The sequence below is a fragment of the Plenodomus lingam genome, assembly GCF_022343315.1.
Source record: "Plenodomus lingam strain CAN1 chromosome Unknown scaffold_20, whole genome shotgun sequence".
In the NCBI taxonomy this organism is placed as follows: domain Eukaryota; kingdom Fungi; phylum Ascomycota; class Dothideomycetes; order Pleosporales; family Leptosphaeriaceae; genus Plenodomus; species Plenodomus lingam.
Genome location: NW_027093974.1, coordinates 1,720,611 through 1,738,922, shown reverse-complemented (window position 1 = coordinate 1,738,922; position 18,312 = coordinate 1,720,611). Strand labels below are relative to the sequence as shown.

Genomic DNA, 18,312 nt, shown 5'->3' with positions numbered 1-18,312 from the left:
GGTGCTTCTGTCTTTAAGATATAAGAGTATAAAGATAGTGTAAGACTTTATGCGAATACAAAGACTTACTAGAAATGCGAAGGCTTAATGAGGAAATAGCGTAAGTCATTCTAGGATTCCAAAATGCGAAAAATTGTAATGGAAAGAGCAAACCAGCAGGATATATAAAAATGCTAGACATTTTTATCTAGGCTAACATCTCTTTAGTATGGGTTCAAACAAAGATCATTTTGTACATTATATTTACTCACACAGCTCAATAACTAATACAGTGTTAGGTACAAGCGAAAGGATGTATCAAAGCTCGATTCCTATCCTCAACCATGGTAAAGCCTACGTGTCTGCAATGAAAAAGAACAAAATGTATCTCTTTTTAGGGGCGCTTAATGCTAGCGTCATGCACAAAAAAATGCAAAGGACAACAAGAAATGTGTAGGAAAATTGTAGTTACTGCGCTATGAAAGCAGGGAAATGGTATAGGGTCAAAGGAAAAAGTTCGTCAAGTGTAGTCGCAGTTGATTCTGCGTGCGCCTCAGCGCCTGAAATTAGGAAAAGTCCTGGATAAGTCATCTTCGCCGTCTAATGCCTCTTCTGTCGTGCCAGCTGCCAGTCAACTCCTAACTTGCTGGTAGACCGTGACAGCTTGCGTAGCCTTAGGTGCAATACTTATTGCTACTGATGTTACACCATCGATCGGTCATGCCGTCTCCGCCCCCTCCTTCGTGTTTAGGCGCGGTAGCGTCACCCTGCGGATGGAGAGCAGGCTGGAAACTCTGGGTATATAACGTTACAATCGTCAATATATGCTCAAAACTTTTTGTTCGCTTTGATCTTCTGCTCACTCGCCCGTACTGTTGCCTCTCAGCCTCTGCCTACCCATGCTCACACTGCGACCCAGTTCGGAGACTCCCCCTATCGAGTTGCGGTTGGTGGGATTTCGATTCGCGGTAAGCTGGGCTCGCGCTCGAAGACCACCCGCCACCTGCTTTTCGTATGCTGGAGAACTCTCACGGCCAAAGCTCTCGCGGCCTAGATCGTAGCGCCGCTGGCCGTCTCGGAAGAGCAGGCTGTTCTCATTCGATATTCCAGTGACAGTGGGTCGACGAAGATGCGCCGTAGTCTGGAGGGACGGTGAGGGTTGCAGGTCTGGCATCGGTTCGCGTGATGTGTATTGCCTGGCACCGCTGAACCTATTCTTCTCTGATGAACGTATGTTTCGGAAGTCAGTCAGGGCACGGGAAGGTGCACGCATTGTTTCCTCTTCATCTTCCTCATCGATGCTACCACGAGAGCGGTGTAAGCTTGTGCCAGCCCGCTGTAGTCGAGATGGGTTCTGCCTCTCATCCTGTAAGTCTTGACTCGACTCTCTGTAACTTCCATTTGTACCGCTCACAAGCATGCTCGATCTGCGAGCCTCGATGCGACTCAGTGCTCTGCTGGGACTAACACCAGGCAACGAGTTACTTTCAGGTTCAATGCTTTGACGAATCGTCGGCGAATCTCCATTCATCTGAACACTCGGACGCCGTGACATGGCAGCTGCAGATGCCCTCATGGCCGGGCTTGGGAGCGTTGACTTGTTTTCGGTCATAGCGATGCAGAGTTCTGTCAGGCTGCGACAGATGTTGTCAGCCTTGCGTCGTACTTGACGATCCGACACGTTGGAGCCTCCTAGGATAGAGCTGGCGGAATGCAGGGTGCCCTGAGGTCCTGCACTTCCAGTCATTTCAGCTAGCGTTAGGGCCTCGGTCGCCGTGGCCTCCAACACACGATAGACAGCAGGCGAGATGTGTTGTCTAGCCTTGGCAAGGGCGTCCCGTAATAAGGGGTGAGTTCGGTTGGTGCTTGGCGTTTGCGTATTGGTTGTCGACTCGGGAGGAGACACGTTGGACTTGCGCTGCTGATTTGGCGATGATGACACCGTCGTTGCAGAAGTGTTTGCGGTCCGAGGACGATCGGCCATGGCCTGGGTCACCGCTGCGCCAGAAGTTGCGGGAATCTTGCCTCCAAGCTCAATCTTTCGAATCCTGGTCTTGAGTTCGTCCAGCTCGTCCCACACCGATGCCGCAGGTCCCGTGGAGCCGTGAGATTCAGTCCCGTCAGCACGAGATGCACTTTCGAAGCTTGTTTCTATGTGAGGCGTTCGAGGGTCGCGATCTCGCTCTCGTGTATCATCGCGAGAGGACGAGTAGTTTAGGTTAGATGGCCGGTACGTCTGTACTGGCGTGCGACTAGGCGGCGTGTTGTAGGTATCCGGGTTCGATGGTCGACGTTGGCCAAACTGGGCAAGAAAGTCGCGAGGCGAGAGGTCAGCATCTCTGCGCGACGAGAAGGAAGCCTTGTGCGAGAGCCCAGGATCCCGTGTCCTGGGGGTGATGATGGGCGCGGGAGCTGGGGATCGCTCTTGCCGATCTCGCGACGAAGTGGGAAGGAGTGACGACCGTCGCTGGCCATTGACAATCGATCTAGACTCGGTTGACCTTGGGTCGCCCGCTATTGAAATGCGGTTTGTTGGTGTAGTCGAGTGCGTTGAGGGTACAGGTGATGGTGACTGCAGCGCCGACGGGAGTGATTGCCTGTTGTTTACACGTGCAATTCGCGACTGAAACAAGCCTGTCAGCATACGACACTGTGCAATGCGCTTGTATCCTTGCAATGCGTGCAATATATCAAAAGTCACTCACTTTCAGTCTGTCAATGCGCGCCGGCGCTTCCACTGAGCGTTGTCTTGGTGCGCTGTCGGCTGCAATGTTCAAGAAGAGGTCCTCGGTCTGCTCGTTGTTGGCACCAGAGTTGGCTGTGGCTCCCGGGCGGCTGTGCGCTGTACGAAAGTCCTCAAGACGGCTGCGTGGGCCAGACTCGGACTCAGTGGATTCTTCTGAGGAGCTCGTCAACCGATGTGGCGCAGGGCGCGAGGTGTTGGCCGAATTTTGGCGTGACATGGTGGGCAACCTTGTTTGTTGTTTTGGTGGTGGTGGTGGTGCTGCTGATGTCCGCGGCGGGGCGGCGCCAGGACCCAGATTCATGGACTCTCTGCGTTTGCGGTTTGTTGTTGCTTGAGAGCTGCTTGGTGAGACGAGGCCTGCCTGCACGAGTTGCTGCTGGGCATAGGCAAAGTCTGAAGGCTGTTGTGGCGGCTGCTGTTGCTGCTGCGTGTTGCGGCGCGAGAAGTCAGAGTTTCCGCGCGTTACCAGTGTGACAGGCGGTCCACGGGAATTGTCAATGCCATGGGCACTGTGGGACGCAGGTGGCCGCCTTGCGCCAGGTGGTGAGCGTGGGTCCTGGCTTGAGGTGGCTGTGGGCTGGGGGGAGAAGTACGAGGGCGTGGTAGCTGACGAGGCCGACGTGGTGCCTGCAGGTGTCGAGGGGCTTGTTATGCTGGCCCGTCGCTGTCGCGGCGAGGTCGAGGCAGCCGTGGAGCTGGTTGAGGGCAGGCGCAGTAGGGTGGGCGGATCGGGCGCGGTGCTGGTGCGCTGGTGCGAATAAGATGGACGACGAGAGCGGTGTTGTTGTGAGGCTCCAGAAGATTTCCGAGAATGGGTCGGCATGGCTGGGAGCTGGCAAGCTGGCTGCAGGCTTGTAGGTGCGCTGGCACACACCAGACAGGGTTCAGCGCCGAAAGGTTTCGAAGGACGGGCTCAGCCTGTCATGGCGACCTAGAAGAAGAATAACGAGACCCGCAAGTGTCCTGCGCAGCGCAAAGACGTTTTTATTTTCTGTACCAAGCAGTTCGCATTCCTTTGGGGTTCAAACAGATGGCAGGGCTTGCCCGTGCTGTGCAAAGTGTCCATCACACTGGAGAGAGCTAGTAGTAGTATAGTATGTAGTCCAGTCCTCTGTGGACCATGGACCGATTTGTTGCTAGGGGCCTGCACAAGATGTCACAAGTCCTTCACCCAGCGAATGACAGACGCCAATCCCGCGTTCCGGGCTCGCTACAAGAAGCCATGGCCGGTGATGTGCAACGTCTAACGTCTATTGCTGATGCTGATGGCGATGGCGATCATGGCGATGACTTATCACGGTATACACACACACACACACACACACTGTACAGCATATAAACTGGCGAAAGTCCATCTCCGATACCACTCGTTCACCATGTCCTCCTGAGCGCCAGTCTTACATGGAAGGTGTCCGCCCCATATGAAATTGAAACACGGACCCGGGCGCCCAGTGGCTTACTGTGTACCCTCTAGTCATGGCTACGCTTGCCCATGTCATCAGCTAACGAAAGTATGGAACCGGTAGGAATGGGTAGGTACAATATTCCATCTGGTTTGAGTAGTTGCGTGTGTCGATGAAACCAAGCTACAAACTGATAGAGGCACGGTAACAAGTGATGAGCAACTTGACAGTGCCTTTAACGTATAAGCGTGGCTCTAGTTTCAAACACAGTTCAAAACGCTAGATTGAGTAGGTAGTAGGAGCTTGTTTCCCGAAGAGTTTTCCTGTAACGTTCTGTGGAATTGCAATTCGCACATCCATCCACCGTCGTCGGCCAACGGGCCCAGCCGCAAATAAACGCTCAGGCACGTGCACTACCTACAGAAAGCTTTGCACCAACAACATTTTGAGTGGCCGTGCCAATCCGGACCAAAAGGAGGCAAGAAAGCAAAGTTCCGCAACTATGCCTCCAAAGACTGTTTGTTAAGCCCAAACGAGAAAACTGAAAAGCATCATCTCAAGGTCAGAACCTTGGGAGGTACTACTGCGCAGTAAGCAGCATAGACGAATTTTGTGAGGTTGTCACTTATCTACAGTGAGTGCAAATTTGAACTGTCTTCTGGGCATTGGAAGCAGCAAGAGTATGGTCATTATTACCACAAGAACCTTCCAATGATAGAAGCGTGCTATAGCGCTCCCTGTATGCAGCTTTTGGAGTTTCAAATCACGTGATCAATGGCCTCGGGTTCTGCTTACATAAGTCAAGCAAACTGCCAAGACCCCCATCTCGATCAGGCGGATTATTTCGTCAGCTACATCTTCGTCAATCACAAATCGGTAGATTCAACCACAACTCCATTATCGGAACGCCGATTATGTCAGTCGCGGCCCTTTCCAAGTCGCTTCCCAAGCCAAAGTACACTGGTGAGGAAGAAGAGCTCACTCGAAGCACGCGTGTGCTGAGCGTAGAGCAGTTTGAGTCGCAGATCACGAAAAGACAGAATGGCCCGCCTCCATATGGTAGCAGGCAGAATTGGCGGCCACGCGCCGCGGAAGACTTTGCTGATGGAGGCGCGTTTCCAGAGGTTCACGTCGCGCAATACCCATTAGATATGGGGAGAAAGGGCACGCCATCGAGTTCCAACGCACTCGTCAGGCGAGTTGACGGCGAGGGAAAGACAAAGTACGATGAAATCGCAAGGCGCGGGCACAGTGACTCGAGGATTGTGCAGGCGAGCTTCAAGGACCTCATACCACTGCGGCAGCAGGCCAACGCTGGTGAGCTGGACTTGTCACGTCCCAGCCAGGAGGTGGTTCAGGCAACAAAAGAGCGCACTGAACAAGCTCTAATGGCGTTGGTCGCTGGACAAAATGCGGCACAGAAGCCCAAGAATGTGCAGGGCCGCAAGGACGATGAACCGACGTTCGTGCAATATACACCGACCGCTCAAATGGGCGAGGCCCAGGGCAAGACTCGAATCTTCAAGATCCAACAACGCCAGATCGACCCTCTCGAACCTCCAAAATTCAAACACAAGCGCATCCCCCGTGGCCCACCTTCTCCTCCCCCTCCCGTTCTCCATTCGCCGCCGCGGAAACTCACCGCTGAAGACCAAGAAATGTGGAAGATTCCACCCCCAATCAGTAACTGGAAGAACCCCAAGGGTTATACTGTGCCACTGGATAAGCGTCTAGCAGCCGACGGTCGAGGACTTCAAGATATTACCATCAACGACAAGTTCGCGCAGTTTGGTGAGGCTCTCCAAGCAGCCGATCGCCACGCTCGCGAGGAAGTCAAACAACGTGCTATAATGCAACAAAGGCTGGCAGAGAAGGAGAAGTTGCAAAAGGAGGAGCATCTCCGGAACTTGGCAAAGCAAGCACGAGAGGAACGCGCGAACGCATCTCGCCGGCGCTCTCACAGCGATTCAGACACTGATTCTGAAGAAGAAGCGGTACGAAAACGACAGGCAGAACGTAAAGAGCGCCGCGAGGATTGGCAGCGTGAGTTGCGTCAATCGAAGATGGGCAATGAGCGGAAAATTCAGATGATGGCCCGCGAACAAAATCGTGACATATCTGAAAAGGTCGCATTGGGTCTTGCGAAGCCTACGCAAAGCGGAGAATCCATGTATGACTCCAGACTGTTTAACCAGTCTAGTGGGTTCAATGCTGGTTTCAACGAAGATAATCATTACGATAAGCCACTCTTCGCTGCTCAAGATGCGATAAGCAGCATCTACCGCCCCAGCATCAATCAAGATGACGATGAGGGAGAAGACGCCGGCCAGACGTACGATCGCATCAACAAGTCTAGCAAATTTGAAGTACTTGGCAAGGCCAAAGAGGGCTTCAAGGGTGCTGACCTACAAGAAGCGCGTGAAGGTCCAGTACAGTTTGAGAAGGATTCGGATGACCCGTTCAATATCAATCAAATGATCGATGAGGTGCGGGGAGAGAAAGCTGGCGAGAAGACAGGCGAGAAGCGCTATGGTATCCTGGAGTCTGAGGGAAGGGCCACCAAGCGTGCGAAGGTGGAAGATGACAGCGATTGATTATATTGGAATGCTGTGTAACAGCATGACATCCGTCCTCTTGGAGTTATTGCATAGATAGCGTGAATTGTTTCGAGTGATCGAGTGCCATCCAAAGGTGTCTTGTCAATACATATTTTATACTTCCCCCCCAAAAAAGAGTTTAAAGCACGCGCCATATGTGAGCATTTGGATAATCGAAGCGTTGAATACCGTATTACTTCTTGCGATATAATACATAGCGCACTCGGGTATGTCTCGTTGGGTGCATGTGGCCATGGTGCCATTCATCGCATGTCTCATTGGCTAAGAGCGGGGTGACTTCAGGTTTCGGGTAGTGCACCTCGACCGGCTGCAACTCCCGCCTTACACATGCATGATAACTGTCTCTGGCCCCGCCGGTTGTACTGCGCCGATACAGGGTAGCCTGGGGTTTCTATGGAGCATACTGCGTAGATATCCGATATACAACAGCTTATAAACAGATCTGGTACTGGCATTAGCTCTTGCTTACCTTTTGATATTCATTCACCTTCTTGTCCAACCATTTCATAGTTTTCCATCTTCAGACACGCACACCATGGCTCAGCAAACAAATGGATCGCATCCATCAGCCGTGTCAGATAGCAAGGCGCACAAATTCAATCCAGATTTCACACGGGCTGTAATCAATGCAACAGGACCAAAGGCCGCTCCACGCACCAGACAACTTGCTGCAAGCTTGATTCAGCATCTTCATGACTTCGCAAGAGAGAACGAGTTGACAGTGGATGAATGGATGGCAGGCGTCGAACTGGTACGTTTCCACGCCCTCTTTCCACGGTCTCGTTGGCGCGCGAGTACTGGGAGATGTCATCGTACACACACTCACATGTCCCAGGTGAATGCAGCCGGTCGCATGTCAGATGATAAGCGCAACGAAGGTCAACTCCTCTGCGACGTCCTCGGCCTCGAATCCCTCGTCGATGAAATCACTTACAAACTTGCCTCGGACGCCGCCGATGAACCCACTGCAACGGCGATTCTTGGTCCATTCTACCGTCACAACGCGCCTGAGCTGCCCATGGGCGGCTGCATTGTTGCCGGGCTCCCCAAGGATGTAGCAGACAAAGGCGATAGAACATGGATGCACGGCACAGTCACAGACTTCAGGACGGGCAAGCCAATTGAGGGTGCGGTAATGGATGTATGGCACACAGCACCTAATGGATTGTACGAGCAGCAAGACCCAGAACAGCCAGAAATGAACCTTAGGGGTAGGTTTACAACAGGCAAGGATGGGAAGTACAATTTCTACTGCCTAAGGCCGGTACCTTATCCGATACCTTTCGATGGCCCTGCCGGTAAGGTACTCCAGGCGCTTGACAGACATCCGATGCGACCGGCGCACATTCACTTCCTGGTATGTTGTACTCTACAGTCCGGAAAAGTTCTCGTTCAAGGTAGACTAATCCAGCAACAGCTCAAAGCACCTGGCTACAAGCCGATTATAACACAGATTTTCGACCGGAAGAGCAAGTATATTGAGGATGATGCAGTCTTTGCTGTGAAAGACTCTCTTCTCGTGGATTTCATACCCTTTGAAGGAGATCCGAAAGCAGAGTTTGAGCTGCCGTATGACTTCAAGATGGCCAGCTTTGAAGATGCGAAGTCCCTCGCAGGAGCGACACCAGCGAGCGCATCACTGTAGAAGTCACTTTCTCTGTGTATTTTTTTTTCTTTTCTTTCTTTTTCTTTGAGCCCCTTCTCATCTGATTCTACAGCCGCAATACAATAAACAACTGTGTTGCTAGTCACATGCCCCATTACATTCTGTTCCGACGAGAGGTGTTCTCATTCCGAAGCGCCCTACCTACCGGTATTCCCCCACCACCCCGCACTTGATGTGATCTTAGTCCGCCGACGACTCCAGCGCTCCTAACAGCCGCTCACAACCGAACCGCGGCTGTCCGTTGGTACACGCCTTGACATGCCTTGCACGCCCTACACCAACACTACATGGTATTTCAGGCTGAAGATTGACTTGATTGTTCCTACATCATCGACGAGGGCTACTTTGCTCTGATTGGACAGAAGGGATCATTCTTGGCAGGATTGCTTGTTAGGTATGTTTTACATGAGTGGTGGCGCTGGAGGTCGACACGGGTTGCATGTGTTGGAACTGATGACAATGGTACATGATGCGAAGCAAAGGCTGATGACCATGCAGCACAGAAAGACAAAGACTCATTTACGTGACATTTGACGGCTACCGCATTCTATCATCACCCCCACTCTCCTAGAGTCAAAAAAGAAAGAGAAAGGAGTGGAGAGCAAGCAAACATGGGAGACGTTACCGCCGATAAGATCTCCCTAGGCCAGTACATGTGGACGCGCCTTCACCAAATCGGCATCAACACAATCTTCGGTGTTCCAGGCGACTTCAACCTGCAGTTCCTCGATTCCATCTACCATGTTCCAGGCTTAAACCTGACCTGCAACCAAAATGAGCTCAATGCCGCATACGCAGCGGATGGTTATGCCCGCGTCAAGGGCGTACCGGGCTGTCTTGTGACCACACATGGCGTCGGCGAACTTAGCGCTCTCAACGGTATTGCAGGGGCAATGTGCGAGCACGTGAAAGTCGTCCACGTAGTTGGCCAAACAACACGAGCCATGCAGAATAATCACATGATGATTCACCATTCTATTGGACATAAACCAGACCATCAGTTGTATAATAAAGCTTCTGCAGGACTGCGATACGCAGCAGCTGAGCTGTGGGATGTTAAAACTGCACCGGCCGAGATTGACAGAGTAATCCGGGAGTGTTTTATCAAGAGCGGGCCAGTCTACATCTTCTTACCGCTAGACCTCAGTGCAGAGATGGTGGACGCCAAATTGCTGAATACACCAATTGATACCGAACCGCATATCGACCAGGAGGCCCAGGATGCTGCCGTCAAAGCCGTTGTATCTGCCATCTCAGAAGCGAAACACCCGTCAGTCATCGTGGATGCATGGGTTCAACGGTTCGGGGCAACAAAGGAAGCACAGAGCTTTGTCCGTAAACTCGATGTCCCAATTTTCACAGCGAACATGGGCAAAGGCATCGTAGATGAGACAGAGCCAAAATATGTGGGGATTTGGAACGGGGAGGTCAGTTCACCAGGTGTCAAGGAAGCGGCGAAACAAGCAGACTTGATCGTAACACTGGGTTTCATTCCATGTGATACCAACTCTGCAGGGTTTTCAAGAAAAGTCGATGATAAGATGGCCGTACACATCAACCCCCATGACGTTGTAGTAAGTCCTCATCTTCCTCTACCATCTGGCAATCTCACAACAGACAAATTCTAACACCCCAGTAGGTAAAAGGAAAATCTTACCCCAACACCTGCATCAAATCCCTCATAGCCGCTCTCACCGCAGCCTTACCCGCAACACCAATCCATAGCATTCCAAAAGTGCAACTTCCACCTCCCCGCACTCCCCTCGACAAAGACGCAACCCACCTGACCCAATCTTTCCTTTGGCCTTCCATTGAATCCTTCCTCCGCCCTAATGACATCATTGTCGGCGAAACCGGGACTTCCAACTGGGGACTTTGCGACATCACCTTCCCGGCCAACGTGCAGCTCGTCACACAGATCTACTACGGTAGTATTGGATTTGCTAACGCAGCAACACTAGGCGTTGATGTCGCCAGACGGGAGCAGGAGGCAAAACGGGGGAAAGGACGAACGATTCTGTGCACGGGAGATGGAAGTATGGCATTGACAATTCAAGAGATTGGAACCATGATCAAGAACAAGAGTAAAGCCATCGTATTCGTCATAAATAACGATGGATACACAGTCGAGAGATTAATTTGGGGCGCTCGACAACGTAAGAAGTTCTCTTTTTTTGCACCCATTTCCCCTTACCGAACCCCAAACCAACTATAACCATTGATGGCGAATGCTAACCCTCCGCGCAGCCTACAACGACATAGTCCCTCACTCCTACGATCACCTCCTCCCCCTCTACCACCACCCCACCCCAACCACCTCCTTCCACCGCGCCACCACAAAAGCAGAACTCACCGCCATCCTTGCCAAGCCGTCGCTACAGGATCCCGAAAACCTACAGCTCGTGGAACTGGTGCTGGACAAGATGGACACGAGCTGGAAGCTGGGCACGGCACTGGCGTGGAGGAGCGAGGAACACAGGGACTATTTGACGAGAGAGGGGTTTGTGGATACGTATGGCGGGTGGGGACTTGATGGGGCGGCTGGGGGTGATGTTAAGTGGAGTTAGGTGGTTGGGAGATGATGGTGCCTTATGGAGCTCACGAGTTACGTTATGCATGAGATAGATATATAGAGAAATTGCGATTAGTGATTATATTGATAAACGCACTACCTCCTCGTAGTACCATGACTATCCGCGCATGTTCGTTATACTCTGCTACAAAGATTGCAATAATATCACTCCGTCTCAACACTATATGAAAAGTACCTCCCAGGTTTATGGGCATTCTTAGCATGATTGGGTGGGTACAACGTCTTATCAGGCTAGGCCTGTGTGTTTATATGTAATGAGGAGATATTGCTGGTGTTCTGTTGAAGGGATATCATCCGAGCAATTCAGATGTAAAAACACGGGTGTGAAAACTCGACATGACTTCAATATGGGACTCTAGACGTTCACATGCCCTGAAAGCTTAGTTTATACTGGAATTTCAAAGGCACAAACATACGCTTTTGTTTCAAAGGTTATAGAATAATGGCTTGCAACTGGCATTTAGGCTTGCAAATCGTACCATCTACCATACTATTCTATATCCACACTGTTCTATATCCACACTGTTCTATATCCACCCATTTCCCCTCCTCAGCCATCTTTTGTAACTATTCCAGCTCAAATCCAGTCTCCAGAGGAACATCGTTTTCACTACTCCTTTCCTCTGTCATCATCTTCAGGCTTCCTTAGTTCAATATACCGCAAGTCCACAGCTTCTTCTCCGTACCCGCAACATCTCCGCGCCATAAACCGTCACATCTGCGCTATACAAAGAAGAGAGCGCAGCAGCTAGCTAAGCCCCTCCAAGCATCCGCAGCAACAACCCACGTGCGTTGCAACGGCGTAAGTATGCCCCTCTCTAGAAACAAGAGCATCAGCCGCTCAATTCCCCATCCACCCCACAAACACCTCCTAAGCACCTTCGCCTCCTCCTTCCTGCAACACTCCATCGCACGACAGCGGCACAAACTGAAACCACCGCCCCGGCAACCTCCTGCACCGCATCTCCCGCCCGATCCACTGTCCGATCCACCTGCCTCATCGTAGGCACGGAAACCCTGGGAACAAGATCAACGGCCCGGTTCCCCATCCCAACCACATCGTGGCCCTCGCAGGCGCGGTTGAGTGCCTCTTTGGCCTGTTGCGATGCCTCGGACATGAGATCCTGGAGTGTGGAGCCCAGCGCCGGCCAGTCTATTGTGCTTGGGTGGCGGAGGTAGTGGGCTGTTGAGGTGCGTCACGTCCCGTTTTGTTCTTGGGAGAAGAGATGGGAGTGTGAGGGGAAGGTGTTGGTGTCGAGGGTGTCAGTGTCCAAAGTGGTGGTCTCCAAAGAAAAGGAGTCTTGGAGAGTGGATGGACGCAGAGATACAGGATATCTTTCTACTTCTCCCAGCACCTAGGATTGGGCAAATTTCCTAAGAGCTATCATCGTAAAAGGCCTATTAGAGGCAAGTAGCTATGATGAATTTTTGGCTTTCACCAGAGTTGAGGCACAAGCCTAGCCATCTTTGGCAACAGCGGTAAATGCAGACATAACTTTTCATGGATATGACCGCTCATATACATCATCAAAGAAGTATTGACTGGCACTATCGTGGAGGGAGTATAAATCTCTGAGATTTTAGGGCCTTAACTGGAAACCTTTTACATGGAGATTCAAACATGCAACCACAAAGGGACAGCACCATAACACATACAGCTATGAATACATAGTAATCGTTTTACTACAGTCGGAGCAAAGGTAATGACTTGAATTAAAGAGCAGATGTACATGACTAAGAAAGTACATAGAGGAATTGAAGAAAGACAATTACTACACTAATATATCTCAACCACTTTCACCAACGATGCACTAAGGGAGCTATCAAAGCAACACAAACAAGGCATCTTTCAATGTGCATACCATGCATAAAACATTCATGTAGCTGGAAAAAGACAGACCGAGGAAAGAACTTGGTATGATGTCCAAACCCAAGACAGTTCCGGGCGAAGTCCAAAATACAACAGGCAGGTTTGGCGTGAAAGCACGTTCGGATGGATGCTCACTTGTTCGTTCCTGTGCCATGTGCATGTACCAAACCTCGACCCATCTGATGGGTTCGAGTCACTATCGTTCGTCACATCATCTGATGAAGCGAAGGGCATGTAGATTGACCGTTTTGTAGCGCTCGAAGCGCATCATTAGTAAAAAATGTGGTCTTCGTAAATAGAAATAATGTCCGGTTGTCTTGGCTTCCAAAGGCACGGCGAAATTGTTGTAAGACGGCAATAATTGTTGCTAATCAAACACGCTATGTGGTCATAATATGACACAGCCGTGATATAAGGGATGCTTCGGGTGGGGGATCGTCTCTGAGATGATGTGAGCTTGAAGGCGGAGATAGTACATATGTACTAGTTGCTATGTTGGACTGCTCGACTATTGCAATAGGTATAGCAGGGATATCCGAACAGGAATATCGCGCGGTCGATGATCTGACGTTGGGAGCAAGGATGGCGGCACCTCGTCGGTCTCAAACGCAATTGGAAAAACGGCCCGAAGCCGTATATAGACTTGTATTGATTTCATTTCAAGAGTCTAGTGATATCGCGGCAACCCAGATCCTTGCGGGTATAATCTACTATGTATGTACATAAGCAGGAGGGCCTGGCCTCGGTAAGTTTCCGCTGTAAATCTCCCGTTCTTTCGTGCAGTAGTCGTATTCGCTATTGAGTCTGTTGTGCGCGCACGCTCCCAGAGATTTGGATAGGCAGCCGAAGCCGGCAACCGGGCAAACTTTTCAGGGAGTGGTGGTGAAGCTGCGGCGAAGGGTTTCATGTGTGTAATACTATAGTATGTCTCGACGCCAAGTAGATGTTCAATCCAAGTATAGTGTGGACCGAATACATACATCTTGCAGCATATGCCGAGCGTTCCATACGTGTAAAGAGATTGTGATGGTCGTATTGACTCACGTAATGTGAGGAAGCGCGAAGGGACGACGCCTATTTCAAACCGGTGATCTTGCGGGTCGCAGAAACTGGAGTGAATAGAACCGTTACACCGGTGAAGACGTGAATCTTGTACAAACCGGGGTGGTGAATGTGTTTATGGGGACAGACAGAAGTATTCGAGAGACTACAGCTCGTATTTCAAGGTCAGCCCAGCAGGATTTGGTCCGAGACCACGCAGTAACTAGCGCAACGTCTGCAAACTGCAAAACCCAAGCTTAGTTTTGGATATCAGATGTCAAGAATGCTCCTTCTCTTCAAGCCAGCACATTTCCACCAGTGGATTGGAGGACAGCGTTTACGTCATCCTTGAGTTCTGGTATCACGCTGGAGATTTGTCGAGCGAGCTGATCTTGTAGCATTCGGTATGCGTCGACACGTCCATTTAGCATCTGATTCATCCTTTGAACTGTCTCCACAAACTCGCGTGTAAATATGTCGGGATTTCTGGAATTCTCCACGTAAGTTGTTACTTCCGGCGGGATGTCAATTTGCACCGAAGGCGCCGTGCTCGACAGCTTGACCAAGTTTTGGACCAGTGATTGACTATAACGCCGTTAATTTTGTCACTTTTGAGCTAGACTTTTGCATGCCGCATACATCTCGCGCTTCATCGCTTCTTGTGTTTTGCCCCCATGGTGATCATATGACTGTACAATCAGGTTGTATAGATTTTGTACAATATCTTTGAGCTGCATCTCTACGGTGATTATTGCTGCTGCGTAGGCTATCAGCATACATATTTCCAGTGCGGTCAGCTTCTAAATTACCGTTGGAGCCTGCTGTGTTCATGTTGGCGGTTTTTGTGTCATGCATGCGTTGAAAGCGCATGGTCTCAAGGGTAAGTGCAGAGGCCACCTAGAGAAAACGCCAAGAGCGGTCAAACTATATTCCGCCCGCATTGGTACCGGTACGTCATTGCACTTACTTCCCGACTACCTACCTGGAGTATCTCACAACAAACTCCAATGTTGCTTCAAATCAGGGCGTTATCACGTGTATGAAAAATTAAGATCGACTTCTACGATGATTATAAGGCTGTGATGACGGAAAGTACGCATCATAAATCAGATGTATACCTGCACAATCCTCAAGCCATGTCAACGAATCCAACGGAGAATACGGAGAGCGACATGCAAAATAGATCTCGTCTAACAGGGACAGCGCGTCCAGTAGAGGTCCAGAAGAACCTTTCAGATACCACCTCGGACAAGGCGACTGCAGCATTTATTCGCCGTACTCTCTGCTCACACGAGGTCCTACTAGGAAATGGCGAGAAAGGACAGACCACACCACGCCCCATCGAAGAGGTATTGCCACCACTGACCAGCTCGAACGAAGTCGACCTCCAGCTATACGCTATTATCTCAGTGATTATCCGGGATTTTGTGCAAGCGTGGTATTCAAAAATCACCCCTGATCAGGTCTTCGTCAACGAAATAATCCTAATCATTGCCCATTGCACGACAGCTCTTGAGCAACGTCTTCAACAAGTCGATTTGGAAGCACTATTGTTTGACGAGATTCCCGAGCTGGTCCAGGCCCATTTAAACTGTAGGTAATTGAAACTGCCGCTGTGAACCTTCATCTTGTCTAATTACATTGGCAATAGCGTATCATTTAGCGAAAGCGCAAGCTGTATCAACAAGCTCACTAGTTTCGGATACTCGTTTGGTGTACCACACCCTCCACCCGCACCCTGCACTTTCACCTGTACCTAGCGAGGGAGTGCCAGGATCGAGCGTTGAACAACGTGAGAATGAGTCTGTATGGCGCCAACTGCTTATCCAAGGACTACTCGCCATTATTCTACCCACAGAAGATCTTGAAAATGGATGCCTCCGCGCGTTGGTAGCCGAGATATTTGCCGAAATGATATTTGCGAATGGCATCAGTGGAAAGGCTTGCGAAAGCTGGCTGTTGTGGGAATGCATTACGAAAATCGCTGAAATCATACACACCAATGAAACGAACGAGTCCCCCCAGTCGGTTGATGATGATCCAAAGCAACCTTTAGCCCGTCTGGAACGCTTCGGACTGTTAGCTGGTCAGAGAGACCAGAAGTACGCACCTGGGAAACTACCTACCACCACAGGCCAGGGTCACCATAAGTTCAGGCTTTCATCTATCCTGGATCTGTTCTGGACCACCGTACACTATGTCTTCTGGGCGTTTATGGCGCTGCGTGTGGTGGTATCGAGTCTGGTGAACGTACCATCGCTTCCTTCTAGATTCATCGCCTGCGAGCAGTCATTTGCGGGAGCGCCGAGCCAACCGCAACTGCCTCATATGGGTCCTGCAACAAATGGTCGAATGAAAGGACATAAACGGCCAATACTAAGCATGAAGCTGTGGAGTTGTGCTGCGCAAATTGCTGATCTGGATGTCCGCATGCCTTGGCTGTTGGGCTTCATCTCGATGCTCCACATGGGAGCGTTGGTCGGCCCAGGTAGAGTGGGTGAGACGGATGGTGTATTGGATAGGTAAGCTATGATAACATCTCCTTGCCGTCTTCCAGCCGTGGTTGGTCGGCCATATCAACTGCCTGGAGCCGTGCGACACACGACGAAATAGCCCCGCATGTGGTTTTGGTCACTTGACTTTGGACCAGCGAATGCGACGGCCCGCACGCTCGCACACGTCAACACCCTTGTCATGGCGCACCGTCGTATGCAAGTCTTAGCACCCGTTCCGGGCGGTAACTCGACACGTTTCGGACGATTGCCTTGGCATACATGATCCTTTTCGAAGCTACACCATGGACTGCATCACGATGCTTGCAACCCAAACAGAAGAAATATTGTAGCGTCACCACTCGCTCGTAGCGCGTGTTACGATGCATGCCGCTCTAGCTTCGGGGACTCATCCAATGCGTTTGAAGCCGTCTTATCGCGATCCTAGCCTAAGTGGAGGGCCGCTTACGCGCCGGTTGATCTGCCTTCATTGTCAGACTTACTCGGGACCGGCCGCAACCTCGTCATAGCGTTGGTCGTGGAGCTGCCATGATGCCACCAATGCAACTGCACAGAAACCCTCCACTACATTGTCCATGCAATATCGCGGCCGTAACGCATCATCGTCCGCGACTCGACCAGGACGTTGCTCGACAGGTTCAGCCATGCTATCCTGCGCGCTTGTGCATCGAGGCAGCCATTCAATGCCGCCAAAGATTCGGGAGTGGGCTGACTTTGCGACATCCTACTCTCGGCTCCCGCGTTCAACTTGGTGTGAGCGTTCAATCTCGCTAGACATGGGGTTGCGCCTCACTTTGCGAAGTCTCTTCGTGAATCCGATATGGCTCAGGAATGGCAGCGTAGGCTCCCCTGTCCGCGGCTTTCTTGCATCGAGCTGACACGCTCTGGTCTCGGTCATGCCTAAGAAGGATTGTTTGCTCTGGGACATTTCGCGCCAATCGGTATATTCGACTTCTCACAGTCTCTGTTGCTAACTAGATGAACAGGTTTCTTTCCCATGCTATCCATACGCGAATCCTGAACCCCGCTTTGGTGCCTGTTCTTCTTCGGACCATCCGCGCGACACTGTTCCCAAATAACGCGCTGGGGCCTCCACGTCAAATTCCATCCGATGAAGAAGCGAGGGCGATCAAGGATCGATGTGCTGCTTCGCTTTTGGCATTGCTGCCCGTCCGAGTGGCTACCATCTACTTTGCCACATCTCAGCGGGAAGTGCAACTTGAGCACATGAAAGAAACCCTGAGTTCGTTCGAGGACGCATACCTCAATAAGCATCTCATTTACCAGATTGTGGAGCTAATCGTGGTCCGTCTGGCTCCAGAGCTGGGGGTCCAAGGCGTTCAGGAACTGTTCGAGGAGCGCATGAGCTAATTGTCTTTGTAATCCCCATGCCGAAACCTCAGCGCCATCTCGCCATCTCGCCATGATCTCTTTCACACGTGCTCCCTGGGTTCGTTGAGCCGAGCCGAGCTTCCACACCGCTAGATGGGAGATCTACCGGGCATGCCAGTGCGCCCAGTTGTTGTCGTCAGCAGACGTAATCGTTCACTGTACGCACCACGGCAGAAAGCTTCAATTCCTGATTGTATACCAAAGAACCCCACTTATCTTACGGGATTGCTCAATGCATGTTAGTTTGTGCAGCCAGTCCGCGCACATGGCCTCGATGTATTCCCCAGTTCGTCACGCATCTGGTCATTTTTGGCGTTGCGGCCAAGTATCTACCATTGTCGTACACCGCTTGTCCCGAAAAGAGGGGTTTTTGGCCAATGAGAAAATTCAAGTGGGAGAATTGTTGAGGCAGATTGGCGGTCCAGACTCTAGGCGGGTGCATGATATCTTGGCCACCTGACTCCTCCATTGAGGAAAGTGAGGGTTGCCGG

General features: G+C 51.1%; 7 protein-coding genes across 7 annotated transcripts; 4 read left to right on the top strand and 3 right to left on the bottom strand.

The window, feature by feature from the left end:
- Nucleotides 1-241: 241 nt before the first annotated feature.
- On the bottom strand, nt 242-3,939 carry IAQ61_011591 (uncharacterized protein). The gene is made up of 2 exons (XM_003844113.2): nt 2,685-3,939; nt 242-2,602 (listed from the first exon to the last, which is right to left on the bottom strand). The coding sequence occupies exons 1-2, from the start codon at nt 3,546-3,548 to the stop codon at nt 839-841; spliced, it is 2,628 nt and encodes an 875-aa protein (XP_003844161.2). The 5' UTR covers nt 3,549-3,939; the 3' UTR covers nt 242-838.
- Nucleotides 3,940-5,042: 1,103 nt separating this feature from the next.
- PRP45 (mRNA splicing protein) lies at nt 5,043-6,722 on the top strand (the record flags this gene model as incomplete). The annotated part of the gene is made up of 1 exon (XM_003844111.1): nt 5,043-6,722. The coding sequence occupies one exon, from the start codon at nt 5,043-5,045 to the stop codon at nt 6,720-6,722; it is 1,680 nt and encodes a 559-aa protein (XP_003844159.1).
- A 357-nt stretch (nt 6,723-7,079) lies between these two features.
- Nucleotides 7,080-8,746, top strand: IAQ61_011589 (uncharacterized protein). The gene is made up of 3 exons (XM_066099266.1): nt 7,080-7,497; nt 7,582-8,103; nt 8,164-8,746. The coding sequence occupies exons 1-3, from the start codon at nt 7,282-7,284 to the stop codon at nt 8,389-8,391; spliced, it is 966 nt and encodes a 321-aa protein (XP_065950785.1). The 5' UTR covers nt 7,080-7,281; the 3' UTR covers nt 8,392-8,746.
- Nucleotides 8,747-11,076, top strand: IAQ61_011588 (uncharacterized protein). Its single transcript, XM_003844109.2, has 4 exons — nt 8,747-8,806; nt 8,911-9,986; nt 10,052-10,568; nt 10,660-11,076. Exons 2-4 carry the CDS (start codon nt 9,024-9,026, stop codon nt 10,977-10,979), a joined length of 1,800 nt encoding a protein of 599 aa, XP_003844157.1. The 5' UTR covers nt 8,747-8,806; nt 8,911-9,023; the 3' UTR covers nt 10,980-11,076.
- A 762-nt stretch (nt 11,077-11,838) lies between these two features.
- Nucleotides 11,839-12,123, bottom strand: IAQ61_011587 (uncharacterized protein; the record flags this gene model as incomplete). Its single annotated transcript, XM_066099265.1, has 1 exon — nt 11,839-12,123. The coding sequence occupies one exon, from the start codon at nt 12,121-12,123 to the stop codon at nt 11,839-11,841; it is 285 nt and encodes a 94-aa protein (XP_065950784.1).
- Nucleotides 12,124-13,507: 1,384 nt separating this feature from the next.
- Nucleotides 13,508-14,770, bottom strand: NUT2 (RNA polymerase II mediator complex subunit). The gene is made up of 3 exons (XM_066099264.1): nt 14,726-14,770; nt 14,556-14,673; nt 13,508-14,501 (listed from the first exon to the last, which is right to left on the bottom strand). Exons 1-3 carry the CDS (start codon nt 14,745-14,747, stop codon nt 14,213-14,215), a joined length of 429 nt encoding a protein of 142 aa, XP_065950783.1. The 5' UTR covers nt 14,748-14,770; the 3' UTR covers nt 13,508-14,212.
- A 198-nt stretch (nt 14,771-14,968) lies between these two features.
- IAQ61_011585 (uncharacterized protein) lies at nt 14,969-17,800 on the top strand (the record flags this gene model as incomplete). Its single annotated transcript, XM_003844106.2, has 3 exons — nt 14,969-15,509; nt 15,568-16,438; nt 17,416-17,800. Coding segments are annotated over 3 exons (1,797 nt in total), but the record flags the coding sequence as incomplete, so codon positions are not given.
- Nucleotides 17,801-18,312: the final 512 nt, after the last annotated feature.